We start from the raw sequence: 26041 nt of genomic DNA on the forward strand, positions 1-26041 counted from the left end.
ATTTTCCATGCAGGAGCTGGCAATCTGCAGGGATTCCCTTAGCTAAGTCATTACTCTGCTCAATCATAGAATTACATTTGTCTTCCATATCAGATTAAATTACTATTTTAGTTTTGAAGCAATGCTTATGATATCTCTTAAGAACATTCCAATTTCCTCATCTTTTGGAAACAGCCTTCTGAATCTGACATTTCTCAGGAATAAGAAACTTTGCACCTTATATTGAAGTCAGTGAGAAGCAACTGAAAATATTTATTTTTTGTTCTAATTAAGGAAGCACCTCAAGATGACTTGTTTTTACACAACAGTAGGGTGTTCTCAAAAGGGACTCGTGACTCAAGCAATGTAAGGTAAAGGGGAAAAAAAGTAACAATTTAGAGTAAGAAATAAACTTGTTTGAACAAGTTATATTTTCTGTGTAATCTGGTTCATTTGTACATGTTAAGTAGACCTAAGACTGAAGACAAACAGGTACAGATACAAAAAAGGGAAAAGTGTATTTTGCAATCCAGACATTGTACTTGAAAGAGAGTAATATGCCATACTGATGCTATTAAACTTTAAGGATCACATCAGCATTTTTTTTAGCTAATGGAATCCATACAGCTTCAGCCAGACCTGCCACTTGATGCTTGAGTGCAAGATCAGTACACTGACACACATTAAGTTGTTACAGGGCATAAATGAACTTTGGAGGTGAAAAGCATTTCTTCCTGTGCAGAGTTGTATGTCTTGGGCTTGCCTCTTTGAAACAGGCATTCCAACTGACTTCCTGTAGGTGTGGGGTAGGCCACATTGCAATGAAGCACGCTGGTATCCTGTCTGCAAGTAAAGCTGTTGATTCTTGCTCTGCTAAGGCCAGATCCATACTGAAGCACCTTGGTCTCCTCAACTTTTTCTTGAAAATCAAGCACTCTTTCTAAACATATAATAAACAGATCTCTCTGAAAAACAAGAAATAAGTTACTGTTGAATTCCAAGTGTGATACCAATCTGGTTTGTTTCCACCTTTCTAAAAAAAACTCCACCTATCCTGAATGTATCTAGGTTTTAGACAATATTCCTTGAACTGTGAGGAAATGCCTCAGAGTGTATATATGAGATGTATTTTTCAGCGTGGGAGGAGGTGTTTGTTTAGCTACATGCATGCCACAACAGTATTGTGTCTAAAGTAATTTTTGTGATTCAAGGTAAAACTGACACATGCTACTTTGGACAGGTAAACTCGTGTTATTGGCCCAGTATTTTGGAAGTTATTATGGTGCCAAAACCTACCAGAATTTGTAGATACAGTGTTAAATCTTTATGAATCCTTCCATATTATCCCATAATTTACGTGTTTTCATTAGCTAATGCCATTTGTCATCATACCCAATTTTTGACTACTCGTCAGACAACTCCAGTTGTTCACTATTGTATTTTTCATAGACAAAATATGCCATGCTGTTACTAGAAGAACTGCAACATAATGACATTTTCAAATTTTATGCACCTGGTCAAATAACTTTAATTTGGCACAAGACATTGAAAATAACTGCATGATGCAAAAGTAGCAAAACCACGGCTAAAAGCCAATTTTACAGATGAAGTCACAAAATAGAAATGAAGTTTTGAGACTTATCTCAGAGGGTATAAAATACTATGCAGCTTTTAGTCTCTTGCAGTTAAAACTTCAGCCTGTACCTTGAAAACTATCAGTTTGTCTTCATCTTGGTTCTGCTGGGATAGAATCATAGAGTCGGTTTTGTATACAGGAATGACACATTTTTAAGAAGATTGCAGCACCCAGTTGGGTGAGAACGAAGTTGATAAGGCACTCTGGTTTTGTTTGTGGCCAGCCACAGTATGTGGGTTTCCATAGCAGCCGAGGTCTTCAGCAGTTTTGAATTAGCAAATGCTAAACTAGAAGGAGAAAAAGTTAGGGCAGCTGCAAAGGTGGCTAACAGAAGTACTCCATACCATAACCAGCACACTCACTACAAACTGGTAAGTTTGTGCCTTTCCTCAATGCCCAAAGGGTCTTTGCCTGTCATTCTTCTGCTGAGGAATACTCTCCTCTTTGCTGTGCCAATTGTGCTTTCACTGGAGCTGTGGCGTTCACACTGCTTGACATCAAGTGTTCACTGCTGAGAGTACACAGCTCATGGCCACTACATGGGCTGAGTATAATTTTGTGTACCCTGTATTATTAGTAGTATTAATGCTAGGTATTAAAATATTATTTTATTAAATCTATTTTTATTTCAACCCATGGGTCTCCTTTCCTTTCCCTGACTCCCCTTCCTAGGCAGGTGTCATTGGGTGACAGAACAACTGACTAAACAAAGACATTGTATCAGGTTATACTCTACCACACATCTTAGAAAATCTTAGCCAAAAGTGGTATATTTTGAGATAAAAAGCAACATGAAACAACTTTGGAAAGAAAAGTAATAGAGCACCTTAAGTGCTATGGCAGTATTTGAAATCATGAAGTCAGCCAAGATGACCTGTACAGCAATTAGCTGTACTTTGAATTCAGTATGAATGCTTTCCTGACTGAGGACCATCTGCAGCTCTGTGGTTAATATAAGCTGATTTTAGCTTCATAAATAACTATCTTCAGTGTAATTTTGCTCATATAGGGGAATTCCAACTACCAGAAAAAACTCTCATGATTTTTATAGGCTTTTAAAAATATATAGAAATATATATATAAACTATACTTTAATTTGAATTGCTAGTATTATTTCTCTGTAGATTTCCCGGTGTTATGAAATCTAAGGCTTTAGATTAAAGTTTAAGACTTCATTCTGTTTTTTTTCCAGTTGTTGCATTCAGATGAAAGAGTCACACCAAAGCTGGAAAGGGGTATCCCAGGCTGAATACAACCTAGAAAATCTGAGAATAAGTGATGCAGCACAGCTCCCCATAGCAAGAAAGCAGTACTTCCATTAGCAGCACTACAGTGCATGCAGTCTATCAGACTGGTAGTCTGTGGCATATCCTGTGGTGAAGAAAAATGGTACCTTACAATGGCAACTTGGAAAGTTCTATAAGCTTGCTGGGATTTAATATATCCAATCTTCATGTGTCTTCACCTATGCTATTACTCAGAATCAATACTGATTACAGTTAAATTGTACAATATCTTCTATAGACAAGGATAACAGAATTGCCTGCAGAACCATAGAATCATAGAATGATTTGGGCTGGAATGGACCTTAAAGATCATCTAGTTCCTAAACCCCATGCTGAGGGCAGGAACACTTCTCACTAGACCAGATTGCTCAAGGCCCCATCCAACCTGGGTTTAAATTCTTCCAGGGTAGAGTTTTCACAACTTCTCTGTACAACCTGTTCCAGTGCCTCATCATGTTCATGGTGAAAAGAGTTTCTTTCTATGTCAAATCTAAATCTAGCTTTTTCCATTTTGAAATTAACTCTTGCCCTGTCATGACCTGCCTTTGTAAGAAGTGCCTCTGCAGCTGTCCTGTAGGCCCCCTTCAACTACTGGAAGGCTGCAATAAGGTCTACCCAGACCCTTATCTTCTCCAGCTTGAGCAATACCAACTCTCTTATCCTGTTTTCACAGAGGTGCTGCAGCCATCTGGTCATCTTTGTGGCCCTCCTCTGGACCTACTCTAACAGTTTGATGCCTGTCTTGTGTTGTTGGCTCCAGAGCTGGACACAGTACTCCAGGGGTCTCATATGAGCAGAGCAGAGGTGAAGAATCATCTCCCTTGACCTGCTGGCCATGCTTCTTTTGATGAGCCTAGGATATGGTTGGCTTTTGGGGTTGCAAGTGCACATTGCTGGCTGATGTTGAATTTCATAGAATCATAGAATGGTCTGAGTTGGAAGGGATCTCCAAAGGTCATCTAGTCCAACTCTCTTTGCAGTAAGCAGGGTCATCCTCAACTAGATTAGGCTGCCCAGAGTTCTGTCAAGCCTAACCTTGAATATCGTCAGGGACAGGGCCTCAACTACCTCCCTGGGCAATCTATTCCAGTGTTCCACTATCCTCATGGTAAAGAACTTGTTCCTAACATCCCATGTAAATCTACTCTTCTCTAGTTTGAAACCACTGTCCCTTTTGCCATCACTACAGGCCTTTGTAAACAGTCTTTTTCCATCCTTCTTGTAGACTTTAGGTAAAACTTCTCATCAGCCAGCACCCCCAAGTCCTTCTCCTCAGGACTGCTCTCGGTCCATTCTCCAACCAGCCTGTATTTGTGCTTGGGATTGGCCTGACCTAGGTGCAGGACCTTGCATTTGGTTTTGTTGAACTTCATGAGGTTGCCATTGGCCCAGAATGATTTTTTTAAAAACGTGTTTCCTTATGGGCCCATTCTGTTAAATGATGTGTTAGTCTTCTGGACCGCATATTCTGCACTTATGTTTTGGGTTTTTTTTAATAAATATATTAATGGCAAAAGGAGGGGCAAGGACAACCTCCACTCTTTATTGGACGTACAGGGGAACAGAGTAACAAAAGATGAGGAAAAAGCAGAGGTACTGAACGTCATCATTGCCTCAGTTTTCAATAGTAGGGTAGGTTGTCTTCAGGACCACACCTGAGCTGGCAGGTGGAGTCAGGGAGCAGTATAGTTCCCCTGTAATTCAAGAGGAAGCAGTTGGACACCTGCTGAGCCACTTGGATCCTCACAAGTCTATGGGACCAGATAGGATCCATCCTAGGGTAATGAGGGAACTGGCAGTTGAGCTGGCCAAGCTGCTCTCTGTCATTTTTCAACAGTCCTGGCTCACTGGTGAGGTCCCAGATGACTGGAAACTGGCCATTGTGATGCCCATCCACAAGAAGGGCTGGAAGGAGAGGCCAGGGAATTACAGGCCTGTTAGCCTGGCCTCAGTGCCAGGCAAGATTATGGAACAGGTCATTTTGAGTGCAATCACACAGCACCTACAGGATGGCCAAGGGATCAGGCCCAGCCAACATGGATTTAGGAAGGGCAGGTCCTGCCTGACCAACCTGATCTCCTTCTATGATCAGGTGACCTGCCTGGTGGATGTGGGGAAGGCTGTGGATGTAGTCTACCTGGACTTCAGCAAGGCATTGGACACTGTCCCTCATAGCAAACTCCTGACCAAGCTGGCAGCCCGTGACTTGGACAGGAGCACTCTGCACTGCGTTAGGAACTGGCTGGAATCTCTTCCTTGATGACCTGTTCTGTCATGGGCCCACCAAGATATACTAGCCTGATTCACACACTGGTTGTTCTGATGTTCTTCAGTGGTCCAATGCTTGGGTACATGGGCATCCATGTGATGTATTTTCACAAGATTCTCTAACTGAGCAGCAGTATCTTTCCATAATTCATCAGCCCAGATGGGTTTACCTCTGTGCTGTCAGATGCTTTGCTTCCATTACTGTAACTATGCCCACAGGACATTTGCCACCACCCACGAGAAGGTATAAAGAGCCAGCAGCACTGGCCACCTTTCCCGCTCAGCAATATCTAAAGCCAGGCGGATGTCTTTCAGTGCTGCAAACTGACTCAATTCACATTTTCCTTCAGCAGCTTCAGTGACTTGTTGTGTAGGACTTCACACAGCCTTTCCCCTTTGGTGATTTCCCCCAATGTGACAGAGCCCATCAATGAAGAGAACATATTGCTTCTCATCATCTTGCACTTTGTTATATGGTGGGGCTTCCTCAGCACATGTCAGCCCCCTCCTCCTCTGGCAACACCCTTTAATCTTTGCCCTGTGGCCAGTTTGTGATCACTTCCAAGACACCTGGGTACCTAGGGCTCCCTGTTTGAGCCCATTGTGTTATCAGTGTGATCCATTTACTCCAGGTGGCATCAGTTACAAGATGTGTAGAATAAACCTCAACTTTGAACACCCATCCCAGCACCAGCAGTCAGGGTGCCAGGAGGAGCTGTGCTTCAGTACCAACCACTTCTGTGGCAGCTCAAACTCCTTCATATGCTGCCAATCTCTCTTTCTCGGTTGGAGTACAGCTGGCTTTGGATACTTTGTATCCAAAATCCTAAGGGTCCCTCTCAGCTCACCCCAGGTAAGACCATTCTCCCTGGCTGCAGCGTAGAGCACACTTGTGACATCTTGTACTGCCTGAACTGGCCCAAGGACCACTGCACAAACTTTTTTTATTTGTTCTAAGGTTTGACAGCCTGGCCTCAGTGCCAGGCAAGACTATGGAACAGGTCATCTTGAGCACAATCTCAGCACCTACAGGATGGCCAATGGATCAGCCCTAGCCAGCACGGATCTAGGAGGGGCAGGTCCTGCCTGACCAACCTGATCTCCTTCTATGACCAGGTGATAGCCTGGTGGATGTGGGGAAGGCTGTGGATGTAGTCTACCTGGACTTCAGCAAGGCCTTTGACACTGTTCCCCATAGCAAACTCCTGGCCAAGCTGTCAGCCTGTGGTGTGGACAGGAGCACTCTGTGCTGGGTTAAGAACTGGCCACAGGGCTGGGCCCAGAGAGTGGTGGTGAATGGTGCCACTGCCAGCTGGCAGCCAGTCACTAGTGGTGTCCCCCAGGGATCAGTGTTGGGCCCTATCCTGCTCAGTATCTTTACTAATGATCTGGATGAAGGGATTGAGACCATCATCAGTAAGTTTGCAGATGACACCAAGTTGGGAGCAGGTGTTGATCTGTTAGAGGGTAGGAGGGCTCTGCAGAGGGACCTTGGCAGGCTGGACAGACGGGCAGAGTCCAAGGGCATGAGATTTAACACATCTAAGTGCTGGGTTCTACACAGTTGCCACAACAACCCCATGCAGAGCTACAGGCTAGGGACAGAGTGGCTGGAGAAGCAGACAGGTGGAAAGGGACTTGGGGGTACTGGTTGACAGTAGGCTGAGCATGAGCCAGCAGTGTGCCCAGGTGGCCAAGAAGGCCAATGGCATCCTGGCCTGTATCAGGAATAGTGTGGCCAGCAGGAGCAGGGAAGTCATTCTGCCCCTGTACTCAGCACTGGTTAGACCACACCTTGAGTACTGTGTCCAGTTCTGGGCCCCTCAGTTCAAGAAAGATATTGAGTTGCTCATATGTGTCCAGAGAGGGGCATCAAAGCTGGTGATGGGTCTGGATCACAAGCCCTGTGAGGAGCGGCTGAGGGAGCTGGGGTTGTTTAGCCTGGAGGAGACCTTATTGCTGTCTACAGCTACCTGACAGGTAGTTGTAGCCAGGTGGGCGTTGGTCTCTTCTGCCAGGCAACCAATGACAGAACAAGAGGACACAGTCTCAAGCTGTGCAGGGGGAAGTTTAGGATTGATCTTAGAAAGAAGTTCTTCACAGAAAGAGTGATTGCCCATTGGAATGGGCTGCCCAGGAAAGTGGTAGGGTCGATGTCCCTGGAGGTGTTTAAGAGCAGACTGGATGAGGCACTTAGTGCCATGGTCTAGTTGATTAGATAGGGTTGGGTGATTGGTTGGACTTGATGATCTTGGAGGTCTCTTCCAACCTGGTTGATCCTGTGTGATTCTTCTCAAACAAACTTATAATTTGTGGACTGCTATTTTCTATCATTAACTTCATCATTTGTGGATTATATTTTCCTAGATAACCTGGTTAATCTATGGGCACCACAATACATCTTTCTTCATTCTTTTAAGAGACTAACTTCTGGATCTTTCCAAGTATAGTTTGTGATAGCCTTGATACCATCTTGGTTGTGCAAGAGGAACGAGATTTCTCATGGCCTGTGGAAATTCAGGTCACCTATCAATGGTAAAAAATATGTGTAAGAAGTACCTTTCAAGTTACTTGTTACTAATGTCTTAATGTGTATCTAGTCATGATAATGTCAGTGCTAGTTATTGAGATGTCAGCTTGTGATACACTTTCCAGAATACCTTGTCTATTTTTTTAGGCAAATTCTATTGAGCTTAATGTGCTGTTGTTGCTTGACATACATGCTTACATAGTTTCCATTTGTACACTGAGGTGAATGGAGGTTGTTAACCCTGCTAACCACCCCACCCACTCTACTGTGATTTTGCCCCATGGTCTTTCAAAATCATTACCCATCTGTTTTGCTTGGTAATCAGGATAAAGGGTGTGCTGCACTGTATTTGAGGATATCCAATCTGGCTTTCACCTTAGTTGGTAAATTTAATTTTCTACACACATACTCCCTGTGATCTATTTTGTAGACTCAACACTCTTAAAACATGGCTGGGACTACTCAGCTGCAACCATGGCCACATACCAACACCTCTGTGAAGAAGGGTACAGCCACCCTTCTGTCCCTGCCACTAACAGCATGATGATGATGTTCACAGGGGTGACTTATTGGTCAGCAAACGTGGAGCTGCTGCAGGTGCATCATGCCACATGTGCCCAGCAGGGAGCCGAGCAGCCTGGCTGGGGGCAACCGGCATTGGCTGAGGAGATTTGCATGCAACGAAATGTCTCGGGTGGCCCCGAATCAACTCCTAAATCGGAGGAGGCGTAAGTCCTGAAGAAGAGGACAACTGCGGGCAGCATAAACTGCGAGAGCATCGCACTTCTTCGCCCGGCCCCCCCCCCCAGCAGTGCTGTCCACGCAGGCTACCGCGGGATAGAGCGGGAATCATGCCTCCACGTCGTAGAAATCTGGAACAATCACCTGGAACAATCACCTGGAACAATCACCTGCCGGCAGGGGAGAGGGCCCGGCCTTCCGGGTGCCTTTGCTGCCGGGGTACCAGGCTGGCGGAAGCGGCCCTCAGGCACCCGCCCCGGAAGGCAGGAGGAAAGGCGAGCGAGCGCTCGACGCGGGAGGCCGAGGCAGCGCGCAGCGACCGCGAACCACTCCCCTCACATTTTCGCTGCCTCCCTGATCCGCTCTGCCCTCCCCTGCCGCGCGGCCGCGTTGCCGTTGCCATAGCTGTCCGCGCGCTCTGCCGCGCGTTGCCCTCTAGGCGTGGGCGGAGCCGTGGCTCCGCAGCCTCAGCCGGAAGTTGCCGTTGAAGGCGCCGTGCTCTGTGGGGCGGAGCGTGATCGCGTCCTTCCCTCCGGACCCTAGCGACCGCGCGGCCAGGCGGCGGCGTGGAGGTGGAATGCGGCTGGAGGCGAGTTGGCGGTGGGATTTTGGCGGGACGGGAGCCTCACACGCAGCTCGGGAGTGCTAAGACCGTGTCCGGCGTTTTTGGGGACCGCCTGCTGCGGCGGCTCGGCACTTAGTCGCTCTTGTCGACTGGCCGACGGCGGCGGTAGCGCGCTGCCAGGGCGGCGGGTGGACCACGGGCCGTGCTGCCCGGCACCAGCGGGTTGGGGGCACTCTATGGACGGCGCGTCCGGTCGTGGCTTCGAGCCGATTCTTCGCCAGCGGAGGTGCCTGGGCAGCTGCCTGTGGCTGTGGTGAAGCGTGCTGAAGCCTTCCTGAGCTCCCGCCGGCTGTGCCCCTGCAGCCGGCAGCACGCCGCCTTCCCCTTCGGCGTGCCAGATACTCTGTTCGGGTCACCCATACAGCGCGCGCGCGCGCTGAAACAAGTGGTATCTTTGAATGAGCCTCGAGGCGTGATGCTGTTGCTTTGATTTTTAGCTTACAGAAAATCTTTAGTCTTAATATAGTGAATATTTTTTCCCCAGCTGAATTAGCTGCTGGTGAGTGTTTGTAAGTTCCAGTGCTGATATATTTTAATTACCACTGGCTTTGTATGTTTTGAAGTGGGGGATCGTAGAATCATGATTAAGTTTATGTTGAGTAGTCCTAATCATAGAGTGGTTTGATCGGAGCTTAGAAGATAGTCGAGTCCAACCTTTCCTACAGTGGTATCTTGCAACTAGATCAAGTTGCATAGAGGTCCGTCCAACCTGGTCTGGAGCATTTACAATGATGGAGCATCCACAGGCTCTCTGAGCAACCTTGTTTCATTGCCCTCAGCACCCTCACATTAAAGAATTTGTTGCTTATAGCCAGTCTTTGTCAATGGCCTTGTTTAAATTAATGAGGAGGATATGACACAAGTTTTGTGGGCAATAGCCATAAAGTGTATCAAATCCTCGACTGAACACATCTTACCCTATTATGTTTAATTATAGGGCTTCTGCAAGTCACTTGAATACTTTTTTTCATAAGTGAAGTAACATAGTTTTGAAGCGTATTCATTTATGTACTGATAAACTAGATTTTAATGGATTTTTGCATATTCAAAATATTAGCATTCTCAGAAAACTTTCTTTAGATTTTTTTTCTATGTGATTTTTAGAATAATTTCAGGAAGTTGTTTTAAAACTGCAGAATGATGCAGTCTCAAAACACAGTGAAAGTGTATGAAGGTTTTTTTCACTGCACTTATTAGTTGTTGGTTTGAGTTACTGAATTCTATTAGTGAGGTGAAAAAAACCAGATTTCTGAGAAAGTCTTTTAGTTAAACGTGGTTTCCCCCCCCCCCCCCCTACTATTCTGTAAGAGATTTTGGCATAGATTGCAATAAAGCTTAAAAGAGTGGTATGAAGAACTAGTTCCTTAGTTTTCAGAGCTCCATCTTGATGTGAGAGAAAATCGGACAAAACTGATGAGGTATGGTTTCCCATGGCCTGATAAAGCTTAAAAAAGAATTCCAAATATAATAATAGATATTGTCAGGATTGTTCTTCCCTCATGTAATGTTGGAGTTTTTAGCTTTTAAGTTACTAATAATTTCATTGGCCCTAACATGTGCCTAGCAGTTTTACTACAGACTGGTCTATACTTTGCAAATGAAGTCTTCATCTGTTTTCTTGGTTGAGATGGGAAGAAAACTGTCATTTTCTGTAGGAGTATGGGTGACAGCTGTGTGGTAGCTATGTGTTTTGGGGCTTATGAACATATATACCAAGTTGAATTCTGATGGGGAGGTCTTAAAAATCACAATTATAGGTTTAGGTATTCTTTATTAATAAACTGAAGCAAACTGTAAAACTGGTGTATTTTTCTTTGCATATTACTCCACTTGATTTTTGAAGATAATTTGGAATAAATGTGTATTTGAATATAAAGCTGTATGATAACCCTGGGCACCAGCTGTTATGCTTAAAAAAACCAAAACATACACACACAACCCCCCAAAACTCAGAAAATCCAAACAAATCAAATATTTAGAAATAATAGGCTTATTCTTGCTGCTTGTTCTGTTAGAATTATTTCTAAGTTGAAGCATAAATGCATTTTTTATTTTCCATATTTCTAGTACAGATTATTAGCTACTGCAATGATCAAAATCAGTTTATAGTTAATATATTACACCAAGTACTTCTGTGTGCAATCCAACAGAAATAGATTGTGGGGAACATGTGGCTGCAAGCCAAAGATGGAGTCCAGGCTGTTTTCTTGGTTTTGGACTTCAATATAATTGTCTACCTGCTGTGGAGTTCAAAAGCAAATTTTTATAGCTCATTAATCTTGGCTGTTGAATACAGTTTACTCTTTGTGTTACCTTCCTTAAAAGTGGAAAGAACTCATAAATGAGTTTGATATTCAACTTTAAGTAAATCTTAGCTTTTTCTTTTTTTTTTTTTAAGGTCTATGTTATAAATTGTTATATGTATTGATTTCTTTATATCACTAGATTAGTGAGTTCTGCTTAAGATGAATTATGGTTAAATTTAATATTCCTCTTGTATAACCCTTAGTGTTGCTGATGTATCTAACACAATAAAAATACATTTAAATTGAATTCCAGGTTTATGAAACATCTAGAAGGCTTGTATGTTAAGGCTGCTATTTACACAGCAAACCTTGGGTACTGACTGAATTGAAAAAACATAGTACATGCATGTACATCCCTTAGAATTATTTTGATGAGACATAGAATTCATGGTCCTCTTAGAGCAGAGAATGTAGGGAAACAATCTACAGAAACATATCATTTTGTATTGACAGCCTTCTGAAAACGCTTGCTGTGGATATTCTACAATTTTTTTTCATTTACGTTATTCAAGCTAAGAAGACTAGCAGCACAATTCTTTGCTGAATAAAACTCACGTGAAATTACAGGTGGTGGTGATTGTTCACAGGATTTAGTAGTAACACAGAGTAACCATGAGTTAGCAAATTATTGTTTTATTATGTTGCCAGATAAATGACAATGTATCTTTTACAGGTTTTAACGTTTTTTTGGTATGGAAGAGAGTAATCTTTGAAGCTTGTTCAGTAAAATATATATGACTGAAGATGATGTTCATTCTCCAGAGTTTGTAGACTTAAAAAGCTGCATTATTGGATGTCATGAGTTTGTCATCTCCAGTCAGCTGTGCTGTCATGGAAGATAATTGGTGAGCTCCACTTCTGTATTTTTAAGTCTAGTAATGTGGTTCATGTTTTTTGTGGGTGCTGGGTTGTTTGTTTGTTTGTTTTTTTATCCCTGAAATTAGGAATTCAGACTGAAGAACCAGATGTGATGTGATATATGCAAGGTGTGGTATATTAATATAGCCATTGGATAAGAAGATTTACGTGAAGGCATGCACACTGGCTATCCAATGTGTAAGAATTCTCACATGACTGTATGAGACATGACTTAGAGAGAGAGAGGGGGTTCCTGTTTGTGGTTAGTAAGTCTGACCTAGAGTTGTAGGGTGGTTTTTTTTTTTTTTTTGCATTAGCTGAGGTGGCAGAAGTCAGATCTTGTAAGTCTTGCACATGGCTCTTACATTTTATAACCTGGCATGTATTTGATCTTTGACATGAGTACAGTAAGCTTTAATTCATTCTGTTTATCTCAGCTGTGAGAGCTATTTGTTACTAGCTAATGTCTAATTATGCAAAGCTGAATTATGTAAGAACAGCGAAATTCCATAAACATGAACTTTGGTTAGGAAATCAGACTTCATATGCCTGCTTAAGCTGGAGAAGTGACTTTCCACTAGTAGCTAATAAGTGAAACAAAATTTCTGTCATACAAAACTGTATTTTCTGCCACGTGGAGGAAAAGCTAGTGAGAAACTTTCTCTGAAGTGTTCTTGTTCAATATAACTATCTGACTTCGGAAGGGAATTTAAATTTTTTGAGTTACAAAAAATTGTTCTGCAATATAAAGCTATTTCACCTGCTTACATGCTTTTTTGTAGAATCTTGGAAGTACTAGAAAAATGGTGTCTTAGATAAGGCTGTAATTGTTAAAATATGATCTTAGTTCAAAATCAATGATCAGTGCATTATTAATACATGAAAAATGAAGTATAAAACATTCTCTGACTTGCTGTTATACTGCAAACTGTACATGCCTTGAAACTTTCCGGGGATTGTGTGGTTTTGTTTTTGATTTAAACTTCCATGAACTTTTTACGTGTAGCACCTCTATGTGTAGTATGAGTATGGAAGGAAGAATTTCCTACAACAGGTAGTAACAAGCTTTCATAAAGTACTGCATGATTCTGTACTAAGAACAGAAAGAAGGTTTTAGGGTTTTGCACTTTCTATTTTTAAATTTTTAGTAATGACATTGTGAATTTAGAAGCTATGCAGAAAATCCTGTTTTAAAAAGCTGTTTAATGCTTTTTTTCCCCACAGTAGTTACTTTTGTGCTGCTATATGTTAATGCTCTTACATACATTTTTAATTTCTGTAATGTCCCTAATTTATTAATACTTATGCTGTTACTTGCTCTCTGTGCAAGAAGTATTAAATATAACCAGGTTTGAAGAAACTGAACAACTTCGCCACTGCCCACAAACTAACAAAATGGTTACCTTTTCCATAACCCTGGCTTCTTGTACTAATCCTCTGTAGTTTTCAATTTGGAATCTGTTGTTCTCCTTAATCCATGCTTTGCTGGCTTTATTGCTGTCTGGCCTTTAGCTGCCTTTAGTTGAGATTGCTACTTCATCTCTGAAAATTGACTTGCCTTTGATCTGTATTTTCTCCAGCCATGAAAAAAGAAAGGTCTACCAACGCTGTTACATGATGTCTACAAACAAACTTTTGTACAATTTTACAGATGTTCCAGGTGTTCCGGTCCTTTTTATTTCTTGCTTGATTTACCACAGTATCTTCTTATTGCAGTAACCAGGAGCCACATAAAATAGCAATAAATGATTTTAACTTATCACTGATCCTGTGCATATTTGAGTCATGTTGGTTCCTTTGTGTTTGGCTTTCATAGTAAATGCTGAAGGCTGATAATGTGCCTCTATATGCAGGTTGCAGTGCATGCAGGTTTTAATTATCCCTCACTCTTAAACTTATTAAATACATGAAAATGTGTTAAGTACATGGCACCCTGTGGAACAATTACAAATGGCATACAATTATTCTGATCTCATAGATGAGGTTTGTCTGTTCTTAAAAGAAAATAGACTTAGTGCTTTGTAAATGATAAAATATTTATAGGCTGCATCTAAAAAGGTGAAATTTCATCCTTTGTTACTAGTAATGACTTTATAGGCAGCACTTAATCTAAATTATTATTCCCCTTGCTGATGGCATTTGTATCTCTTTTGCTAATGAACTTCAGTGAGAAGACGTCCATCATCAGGTAGAGTTCTCAGTCGTGGAAAACGTTAATGTTGCCTATTCACAAATCTAAGGTTAAACTGATAATTTTTTTTATTTAGAAAAAACCAAATAATTAAGTCCCCGTGGACTGCTTTCTGCAATTAATATTTAAAACTTCATGTAGATAAACATAAGATACTATAGTATTTTCAGTTCTGTATGAAGTTACATCAACTTCGTGGTGAACTTAATCACATTTCTTTTTACAGTATATTACATGTTTAGTTGTCCTGACAACTTGTGCATTTGTGTGGAGCAACTTTGTGTGCAGCCAGGCGTGCATATTTAAAATAAAGTAAAAGTGGACATATATAAAATAGTGTGAAACCTAGTTTTTAACTCCTGAAGTAATGTATAAGTTGTCCAATTTGAAGGTACTATATTTGCACATAAGGTTATTAAACTAGTTTAATTAAATATATATTTTTAATACTATTTTTTCTTTTCAAATAATATCTTGCTTTGACTGTTTTAATATTACTTCTGCTTAAGGGCAGATTCTTCTAATCGCCCAGTGGGTTTTCTTTTAACTGAAATAGTAGTGGAAATGAAGATGTTTGGTATTTTAGAGGACCGCATCTTTAATTTCTGTTGTCTTTGCGATTAATTGCTTGTATGTAGTTTAAATGTGTTTATCTTTGAAGAAGAAGTGTGGGTAGAATAATTTTCATTCCATGTATGTGCAGTGATTTCATGGCAGAGGTCATTTTGCGATGACAATCCATGTTGAAAAGTGATATTTACTGTAGGAGACAAAACTTGCTGGTAATTTTAGTTTAAGTGATTGGAATGATGTTCTTTAAGTATTCTGAAAGTTTATTGAATCAATATCAAAGATAATGAAAAAAACATGTTGTGCTTAAGTCAATTTTGGAAAACCCAGTGTGCAAATCTAAGTTCCTACTGCCATATCTCTTTTCTTGCACAAAATAGCAGTTCTATATAAATCTGTTTTTCAAAAACCATTGGAGAGACAACTGTGTGCCGCTTTACTTAAGTGGATGTTCAGAACTTCACACTTACAATCTGATCATTCAAATAAGGGATCATTAAAACTTAAAAGGAATACTCATGTCTTTTGAAAATATTAATATTTTGCAGCTTATATACTTCCAACTGTGAGTCACAGTTACTACAAAACAGCAATGAATCCGAACTGGAAACTGCTGAAGTTCTGAGAAGGAAACTCTGTCAAGCTAACAAAGAAAAATTAGACTTAGCCATTAAACACAATCAAGAAGTAAGGACCTTTTTTGTTTGCTTTATTTTAATCTTGGAATAAATGTAATCATGCTTCATTAATACTGTTGTGTGGTACATGAGAAGCAAAATCATTAGCTGAAAAATAACAAGGAAGGTGGCACTGTACAGACCTCTCACCTGTTCACAGGAACTCTTAAGCACTTCTGCTAGCATTGCTAGTGGTTGAAGCTGCACCAAGAGATGGCAGATTTTCTGCAGGGAGAGGAGTCACTGCCACTATCATTAGTTCGTTAGATAAAATTGCCTGGTGACATAAATAAAATCCACAGCTTGAATCTAGTTGTATAAAAACTCTTAGTTTTTTATTTATTTTTTTTTCTTTGTCTTACTCTCCCCCTGTCCCAGACTTAATTAGGGTATTGCTTTAATTCTGCAGAAATCATCTTCACTTTGTAAACCTAGTACAGTCTTCTCTATAAAATGAATAAATCTGGATTTATCCAGATTTAAAGAAATCCCAAACTGGCCACCTCTTTACATAGAAAATTTGAAAACTGGGGGTGCAAAAGGGTCTTCTGCACTATTTTACTGTTGTGGTTTGCACCAGAAAGTCAAGCTGCATTTTAAGCAGATCACCTACTTGAGAGAGTGTGGTTGTGGGTTTTTTTTTCGCCTTCCTTTCTTTATCTGTTTACTATGTAGTTACTGTAGTTATGTAGTTATGGAAGTGCTTAAGTTACCTACTTAGGATATTGGAGTCAAGGGGCTATTGTAGATATTCTAAAGAAAGACACATTTTACTTTCTACCTCTTGTGTTGAAATAGCTTTAGCTTGATTTTTCTAGATCCAGTTTTTGGCAGCAGTGACTAGACTATGTTTCTTATCTGGGTAAGATCACTTCTTAAAACATTTTCATTTCTTCATCATTGTCTGTTAAAATTATTTAAGAGTCATTGAATTGTTTTGGTTGGAAAAGCATTCTAAGATCATTGAGTCCAACTGTCAACCCAACACCACTGCAGGCTTAAACCACATCCTGAAGTGCCATGTCCACGCATTTGTTGGACACCTTCAGGGACAATGGCTCCATCACCTCCCTGGGCAACCTATTCCAATGTCTGACCCCTTTCTATAAAGAAATATCTCCTAATACAATCTAAACCTCCCTGGGCACAATTTCAGTGTTCTGGTTGACTACTGAAGATTATTAGACTGAAATTTATGTTCATATGTATACTTGTGAGTTTTTAGATATCTGATGGTCTAGAAACCCAACATAATTATTTTTCTAAGTGGTAAATTTAAAGAAAGGTACCAGAAAGCTTGCTGTGGAATATAGTGTGTCTATTGATGCAGTTTTTCCTTTGAGGTACAGGAAGATGACAGTATTATGACTTTTATTTTTTTAAGGTAGTGTATTTTTTGTAAAATGGAGGAGTATATTTAAAGTACATGATATTTGTCTAGGAATAGGAGCAGTTTGCATGAACACAAATTAAAGCACTTAAAATCTGCATAAATGTGTATTTGCAAGACTACTTTTCAAAATCAGGCAGAAGAAGAAGGGAAATGTAAAAGAAATTAAAAATATCTTAAAAAAATATCCTGTAGGTGTCTTCATGTAGCATGATGTATTTTTTTTCAAAGGAACATTGTTGCCAGTTTTTTGAAACAAATTTACAAATTTATTATTTAGCTGTCCAGCTATGAAAGCCAGATAGTCAAGTTACGATCAGAAATTGAGAAAGGAGAGGCTCTTAGACAAAATCTGGAGTATGAATTGGCGGTTGCCAGAAAAGAAGCTCGCCTGAAAGTGTATGCTGCAGAAGAGGAGTTAAGTGATGCCAAAACCAAACTTGTTGAACTGCAAGGTAAGTTTCAGAAAAGCAAACATGAAACAATGGCTAAGTCAGTTCCAAATCAGGAATGCAAGTGAAAAGCAGTGACTTAATAAAATGTTCTAGTTACTGCTGTTTTTCTTTGATTTCTCTTATCTTTCCCATCTCTTATCTGTGTGCTTTTTTAAACTTGTAGGAGTTTACCTGTGTCTGTCTCACATGTGAATTAAAACCAACCAGCTAAATCTCTCAACCCCTTCTTTTGCCCTTTACCTTCTGTTGTTCTTTCTTTCACTGCTGTCTGTGTACAGAATTGTAGTCATGGTGGCTGCCTCCATACCGTGGTTATCATAATGTCCAGCAGTTCTTCCTTTTCCATTTCAAGTAAAAAAAAAATCTTTTCATTTGTTTACAGTATTTCTGAAAGTTATTCTGTTTTCATTCACCTTTTCAAAGTTTTCATGCTTTTGTTTGCTCATGTCTGGTTTTAGCTTGGAAGGGACCCTTAAAAATCATCTAGTCCAACCCTCCTGCAGTCAGCAAAGACGTCTTTAACTAGATTAGGCTGCTCAGAGGTCCATCCAACCTGACCTTGAATTTTTCTGAAGATGGGGCATCCATCACGGATGTGGGCAACCTGTTGCAGAGTTTTACCACCCTAGCTATAAAAAAACTTTTTGTGGCCCTACTCTGGACCTGCTCCAACAAGTCTACGTCTCGTACTGAAGCTTCAGAGCTGAGCACAAGTGGGGTCTCACCAAAGTGTAGCGAAGGAACAGAACTGGATCCCACAACCTGTTAGCCACACTTCTTTCTATGCAGCCTGGGATATGGTTGACCTTCTGGGCTGCAAGTGGGCGTTGCTGGCTCATGTCCAGCTTTTCATTTACCAGTACCCTTAAGTCTTTCTCTGCAGGGCTGGTCTCAATCCCTTGATCCTCAGCCTGTATTAATATTGAGAACTGCCCCTATTCAGGTGGAGGACCTTGCAGTTAGTCTTGTTGAACCTCATGAGGTTCACTGGGTCAACTTCTCAAGCTTGTCCAGGTCCCTCTGGATGGCACCCTGTGCCTCTTGTGTGTCATCTGCAAACTTGAAAGTGCACTCAATTCAGCTGCCTCATTGATTAAGGTACTAAAGAGTACTGGTCCCAGAACGGAGCGTTGAGGGACACCACTTCTCACCAGTCTCCACCTACATATTGAGTCATTGACCACTACCTTCTAGATGTGGCTGTCCAACAGGTTTTTTTTTTGTACTACTTTTGTATTCAGAAACTCAGGTTTCCTTGATACTCCTCAACAGAGAGAGATTTCTCATTCTTACAAGTAAATGAGGTACGTTTTTAATTACCTAAGTAAATACAATAGCTTTTTAATCTAGCACATGAAATGCTTTTGCAAATTTGCTGAACCTTTGATGTTCCACAAAGAGTTTAGAGCACTCCTCATGAAGATTTTATCCTTGTAAGAATGGAAGGAGATTTGGAAACCTGTTAAATACTGAAAGTACCAGATGTATTTAAGATAATTAGAAAGCTAAACTTTTCAGTCCTTTGGAGAATATGAATACATACAAAATAATCTTATGGATTGCAAATTGGAAGAAGGTATTTTTTCCCCTTTGGAAATTCTCCTACGATCACAAGTTGAACTGTTTGAATTGCTAATTTCTCATTTAGAAGAAAGCTACTGCATGTTCATTTTGCTGCTAGTTTGCCAACTTAGAAGTGTGTGTATTTTAAAATGCTTTAGGTCTTGTTTTATGGTGAATTTTTTGGTTTAGAAAATTCATTAACTGCAATATTGAGTACAGCCAGCAGGTGTTGGTGGTGGGTGTGAATCTGCAGGGCAACCTGTGTGGGAAGAAAGGTCTGGGTCTGCTCAGAGCTGATCCTGGTCAGCTCCACAGTGGGTAAATCTACTTACCACTGTGTCTCAAACTGCCCACCAGAGAGCACTTGGTATCCCTGCCAAAACATGTTTCAGAAAGGGTGGTAAATGCCAAGAAGAGAAAAGGGAGAATAAAAGAAACACCAGGAGAGAGTTGTATGAAGCAGAGCAGCAACCTGAGTAGGTGCTTGGGCTGAAGTAGTGACTGCCCTTACAGGCACCAAGAGGCAGAACTTAGGTGCTGTTGCTGGTGCAGGAACACAATGACAGCAAGTCTGTTGTGCTACCTATTAGCCCAGTGCCTCCAGGAAAGTCATATGTGTTGAGAGAATTGGAGAACTAAAGGATTTAGAAGAAATTTTTCAGAGGCAAGGGATATTTTCCTAAATCTGTGTGTGCTTTTCCTTTGACAGGTGCCAAAGAAGTCAAATCATCATGGTGTTGCTTTTTGATTCTGGATACTTGTAGTATTCCACCCTTCATTTGTGGCTTTGTTGTGACACCAGCTTATCTCCTTGAATGGAAGGCCTTATTGGTGGCTTATTTTCTTCAGTATTTTTTCCAAATTCTTTTTCTGCTGTTCTCAGTGGGGCTTGACTTTGCCTTCTGGCAGTTCTTTCTCAGTGTTCCACTGATTCTCTCTACCATCTTAATCTGCCTCCTGTACATTTTAACCTTTTCTGAATAGGAAGAAATTGGGGATTGGACTAGCTGACCTTTGAAGGTCCCTTCCAAATCAGTCTGTGATTCTGTGAAATTTCAGAAAACTGGCACGAGTTGGAATCTATTAGAAAGTGGCAATCATTTAAATGCCCATGTACCTATTTGTGTTCAGCAACATGAAGAGCTGATACAAAGTACTGTCATCTGAGAGTCAGTTTGTAAAATAAGGAAGTTCTACCTACTCAAACTGCTTGAATAGGCATAGGTAGTGAAGGTTTCAAAGACATTTAAGCGTTGGCAGATGAGTATATACAGTGTTACGCTGTCTTGGCGTATTTGTATGGCTGAAGATTAAATCTCTTGAGCAGCAGTACATTTCCTTGGAAGAGTTTAGAGCTGAGGCTTTTCTCACTAGCCTAATCTGCCTTAGGTTTTCCTGTAGCCCCTGTCATGGGCCTGGTGCCGATCTTTACTGTCACATTAACTGACCTTAAAATTAATTGATACAAATTGATATTTATATCAAATTGTTGGAAATAAGCTGGCCAAATGTTGTAGAACTCTGAAATGAAGTCCTTGATGCTATGATCACCTCCCTTAAAAAGTTACCTGACATTCCTATTCTTTTCCAAAAGGAGAAGATCTTTAATTTATAAAAATCTTTAAAGCATTCCTGTGCCCTTGTGTGAAAGATGCCATAGGTACTTAGAATTTGGTAATGTCTTTCTAGCGAAGGTGGTGCTCACTGGTGCTGCAAGTGTTAGTGTTCCACAGGACATCACAATGCACAGAAGAACTGACAGTTGTTACACGCTTTTTTCTGAACATGCTTTGCAGTGCTATTTGTTCTTTCTTTTTTTCTCTAAACGATAGTATTGAATGAAAAACTTCAACAGAAAGTGGCAGAAGCAGAGAAAACATTATGTACTGCTAAGCAGAAGTGGAGAGAACAACAGCAAAGACTTGAAAGCGAGAAGAATGATATCCGCAGAAGTTGTAACAGTCAATATGAATTGCTTCTTAAGGAAAAAACCAAACTAGAAAGTGTTTTGCAGGTATGATGTATTAATAGTTGGAAAGTTGCGTAAGATGGTGTCTGGAACTTTTTTCTTGCTGAATGAGTGCTGGGTTGGGGTTTTCTGAGTTAGGGAAAGAATCTCCCAAACAGCTAAATAAAGCTGTTTCTTCAGAAATATACTGCACTATGCTTACTGTGTCACAGGCTTTTGTGTTTTGATGGAATGTCTTGTGGCTAATTTTCATTGTAAACACCTAAACCAAGCCACCTGTGCACACTGGTAGTGAGACCCATTTGCACTGTCATGCAAAGCTGAGTTAGTGAAATCAGGGATGCCCATCACTTAGCTTCCCACTCCAATTCCCTTTTGCCTGCCTGAGTCTGGCATCTAATGCCTGAAAACATGAAAATAATTTGTATAATATAGAGACTGCACACTGTCAGGGAACCCAAACTGTGATGATGGGATTTCCAGCTATGCATGGTACATTATTCACTCCATGACACGTAGCAAAACTTCCAACAGGTCATTTTTCATATTTGGTTAGGAAAAAATAATTTAATGATAAGACAATGACGGCCTAATAATCTCTTCTAGAGTGTGTATTTTCATTCTTCAGATAGTTCATTTAATTAAGGAAAAAAGTATTTTTCAAAGTTGAGTTACACTGGTATGCTTAAATTGTAAAAAATAATAAAAAAGCAGCCTTGTTTTATACAGTCAAGTTAGTCAAAACTGAACTGTGTTTCAAGGAAATCTAGTAGTATTACGGTATGGAAGTGCTGAGTTAGCACAATCAACTTTATCTGCTCCACAGGGACACAAATAATTACCTAACTATAACTGAATTTTTTAATTGAAAGTTACATTACTGATATCTTAGCAGTGTAATAATACCATCTGGGGAAAATTGAGAGTGTATTCAACTATAGTAATCCTTCAAAAAAAGTGTAGGGCAGAGGCTGTGTTAAGGCTGATAGCCATTTGCTTCTTTGCATAATATATGCAGAGAACAATTGCTACTAAGATACTGACTTTTTTGTTTAGCAAGTCTTTTTCTATATTCGTATTTTCTTCTTTTATAGCCCCCTCTCAGAAGTGTCAAACTGGTTTTAGTTGGTTTGGGCACTGTTTTCTTCCCATTCAGTCAGCTCTGAGCCTTGGACAGTACCAAAAAACGTTCCCAAGTAACACAAAATACTCCTTTCCTGGCAGCTTGATGGCCAAATTCTGACAGCAAACTCATGTATTTTACTACATTGTGATACTATTGGTCAGATTCTGTGTGGCACCTGTAAGAGCAGCTCTTAAAAATGGGGCACTGATAATCTCTTAATTAGATGTATTCAAAAAGTACTGTGTAATGATTCTTCAATGGTTTGTTTGAAGGCAAGACCTGGAAAGAGGTGCAATAATGAGACCTGAAGCAGAAATCAGGTAGTATCTGGATATGTGTGCATAGGCTGATAAAAAGGAGCTGCACTCTGTTATCTTAGTGACCAGAAGCCCTGGTAGTGTACTGAACTGAGTTTTCTCTGAATGAAGGACAAAAAGAAGTTTCCTCTTCTGCCCAATAATTTTGTAGATATGTTCAACAGTACTTTGAAGGAATAGTTAGGCAAACCATAAAGGAATGTTTAGGCCCCTTCCTTTAAACCCCCTGTGCTGGGTTAACACAGTCTGCTCTCCCACAACATGGAAGTGAGGGAAAGTAACACAAAAAAAACTTTCCAAGTTGAGATAAAAGAGTTGATATAAAAAGAGTTTTACTGTAAATGAGATAATGCAATGCACAATTACTTTATTTTGCAGAAAATCACAGCAAAATGGAGAAACAGCAGTTGAAGCCAGTGACCCCTGGCCTCATCCCCCTGGTCTTTAGCCAGCTCACTGGAAAAAGACAATGATTACCTTGGTTTTTCCTCTTGTTCCTGTGATGGCCCTGGAGCTGTTCTCCTTGTATACTTCTTTTTCTATACAGGAGCAACTGATACTGGCACAGGCGATCTCTCTGGTGCAACTGCCATGCCTATTGGTCTGTTTGTAGGCCCAGAGACGACCTCTTCTTCTGTATGCTGCACAGCACTCGATAGGCATGGGTCAGACCCCAACACATTGCAGTCATTTCTATCTCTTGGGAATTTCTGGGATGACAGCATCTTTTTCTAAGCTTGTCCTTTTACCTGCTTGTCAGGATTTTGCACTTGCTTAGGGGTGAAATTCCAAACCACCAGGGATGACCACTGGCCTAGGCAAATAACTCATATTCTCCCATATACCGTGCCACTCGTGATTGTCCAGCCTCGGAGCAGGTCTCCAAATGGTGTTCTTGGAAGAAGTTTGTGATACTATGATCAAGACCAGGCACACGTTTAAGAGATGCGACAGCAGAAGCAGCCTGGTGTTGGTGTCCCAAGGATATTTGAAACCCTCTGAAAATGGATAAATGTTCTGTTCTGTTCCGTTCATCAGCTGGGTGAGAGTACTGATAAGTGGTGATGCTGCATGCAGAACCCGGCCTACCCAAACACCCGGTGAAGTAATCCAATTATAACATGCCAGGTATGCCATTAAAGAACACAGTACCATTTCCTCAAGATGATGAGAAAAAAGCACCACAAAGGTTACCATAGGGAATACAGGTACCTAAAGTGCATGACAGCTTGTGTAGCGTAACTGGCAAAAGCAACACAGCCAGAAAAGAACACCTTAACACGAAAAGATGCAGTGCTCATGCCCGAGGTCAGCATGCCAGATATGAACTGTGCTGGGTTAACACAGCCTGCTCTCACGTCCCACCCATCTCCCCTCTCACTGAAAGCAAGGAAAACAGGTCCCAGGAGGCAGAATTGTTAGTTGAGATGAGGACAATTTACTTCTCTGTTGCAGGGATGTCAGATTACATGAAAGAAAACAATAAAAATAAAGGAAAAAAAAAGATACAAAAGATACATGAAAGAAAACAATAAAAATAAAGGAAAAAAAAAGATACAAAAGATACTAGGCAGACAGAATTCTGTCTGGGAAACCCCCCTGAGACCCATGAAATCAAAACCAGAAAACAAGGGGTGAGCCGCAGACCAGAAACTGGGGAAGAGACACAAAAAAAACCGGAACAAGAAACTTTACAAGCTATAGAGTATATTATGAGTCCCACAAACCCTGGCCAACCCCTTTCCTGTCATGCAGTGGACATGGCTCAGTGTGGTGTGGAATATATGATCCAGCCTGCTCTGTTACTCTGCACCATGGGGTTGGGTGGCATTTTCCCCACTACTGGGACCAGTCAGTTTAATCCGATCCACTATACTCCCTAAGGACAAAGTTGATTGACAGGTGACACCCTAAGGTCTTCAACAGAGACATGATTCAGTTTCATTTAGAGTTGATGCTCGAAAAAGTTAGGTACAGACTTTGGAGAAACCTTTTTTAAGATACAGCATTCTTTTTTTAACATGCTAGGTAAAACAGACTAAGAGTGGAGCTTTGGCTCTGAGTTCTGGCTAACAGTAGGCTGACTTAGGTGGAGGAGACTTTAGAACTGACTTGTCTGCTGTTCTAATATAGTGTTGTGCAGAAGCCACGTTCAGTGAGTTTAATACTGTATAAAAAGCTCAGTGTTGGAGAGGTACACTCTCTCAAGCGATGTCTGGCCTCAGATCAAAAGGAGCAGTGGATTGCTTGGGACCTTGTGCTCTCTGTTGATGGTGATCTGCAGTGGCAGGTGTTTGATAGGTAAATGTATTAAAGCTAGAAAATTGCTTGCTCTTAAGGTAAACGTGATTCACTACTATGTGCCAACTACTAACCTGCTTTCACTAATAGAAATATTCTTTTCCTGTTTTGTTTTTGTAGCTATTCCTCTGCCCATTACCCTAGTATAAGATTTAAGTGTAATTAAAAAATTCCAGCAAATTAAAAATACATAAATAAATGTGGAAGATGGACTTGATTGCTTTAGTTGTTGCTTGAAAGCTTACCTGATTTAAACTTGGCGGATAAATGTCAGAAGGATCTGTGTTTATAAATTATGGCTTCTATTATGGTCTAGTGTTATGTATTTTCAGACCTATTTTAAATACTGCTATAGTTACTCGGAGTTATAAAATTAAAGCTAGATATAATGGATTTAATTTTGGTCTTAATATTTACATAGAGATGAGATTTAAAGCGTGTATGCAAATCCTGGTAGGAGGAGCTGCACTTCATGAGCTTGAGCTGTAATTCTGAACTTGGCTATGAAAATGCTGAGGTAGGCATGGAAATGAAGTCAGATTAATCTCTTGAAATGTGTCTGTAGGATATGAAGGGAGAGTAATCCTCTCTGTTTTATAACAAGTTTGTAGCGTGCTCTGTTGGGTATGCTTAGCATGTTATCCGCCTTGTAATAAAAAATACTTGAGTTCAATAGTAAGTGCAAGAGCATCACCTTGTGGTTAGCCAGAATGTAATACTCCTTCACAGAAGCACTCAGTTTTAACTTAGACTAGTTTATGAAATAATTTTCTTTATACTTAATTCTGATAACATCAGCAATATTTTTCCTAAGCAGACATATATAGTAAGTGTGTATGTACATCTGTATGGTGTGTGTGTGTATATATATATATATTTTTTTTTTTTTTTTAAGTAGTGAAGTATGTTTTTGTTTGCATTTTCTGAGTGTAGATGACTGCTGGGATAGTCTTGTACAGTTTTATATCAAGTCTGAAAAGTTTGGAGGATTCTTTAAAATTCTAAAATCTAATGGGAAGAAACATGCGCATTGACAAGATCATTCAGGCCAAATTAGAGGATTATCTTAAAATTAGTCCATATCCAGATATACTGTTTTTTGCAATATTTTGATTTACTGAGGTTCCCATTGTTTTGTCCATATGTGTTTCACGTGCACGCTTCTCGTTATCTTGTCAGAAGATGCAAAAAACCATTGTGCCACAGGATGTGCATGAAAGAAGAGAGAAAATAAACTTACTTTTTTCAGTTAC

General features: G+C 40.5%; 1 protein-coding gene across 1 annotated transcript in view; it reads left to right on the forward strand.

Moving 5' to 3' along the window:
• Window positions 1-8550: 8550 nt before the first annotated feature.
• The window catches only part of CCDC171 (coiled-coil domain containing 171), a 148956-nt gene continuing 131465 nt past the window's right edge, over window positions 8551-26041 (forward strand). Inside the window, 8 exon segments of the mRNA XM_054397577.1 lie at window positions 8551-8910; window positions 8984-9227; window positions 12045-12098; window positions 12101-12162; window positions 12164-12216; window positions 15539-15677; window positions 17338-17512; window positions 20908-21089. Coding sequence (XP_054253552.1) covers window positions 8551-8910; window positions 8984-9227; window positions 12045-12098; window positions 12101-12162; window positions 12164-12216; window positions 15539-15677; window positions 17338-17512; window positions 20908-21089 — 1269 coding nt within the window.

The sequence above is a fragment of the Indicator indicator genome, chromosome Z (assembly GCF_027791375.1).
Source record: "Indicator indicator isolate 239-I01 chromosome Z, UM_Iind_1.1, whole genome shotgun sequence".
In the NCBI taxonomy this organism is placed as follows: Eukaryota; Metazoa; Chordata; class Aves; order Piciformes; family Indicatoridae; genus Indicator; species Indicator indicator.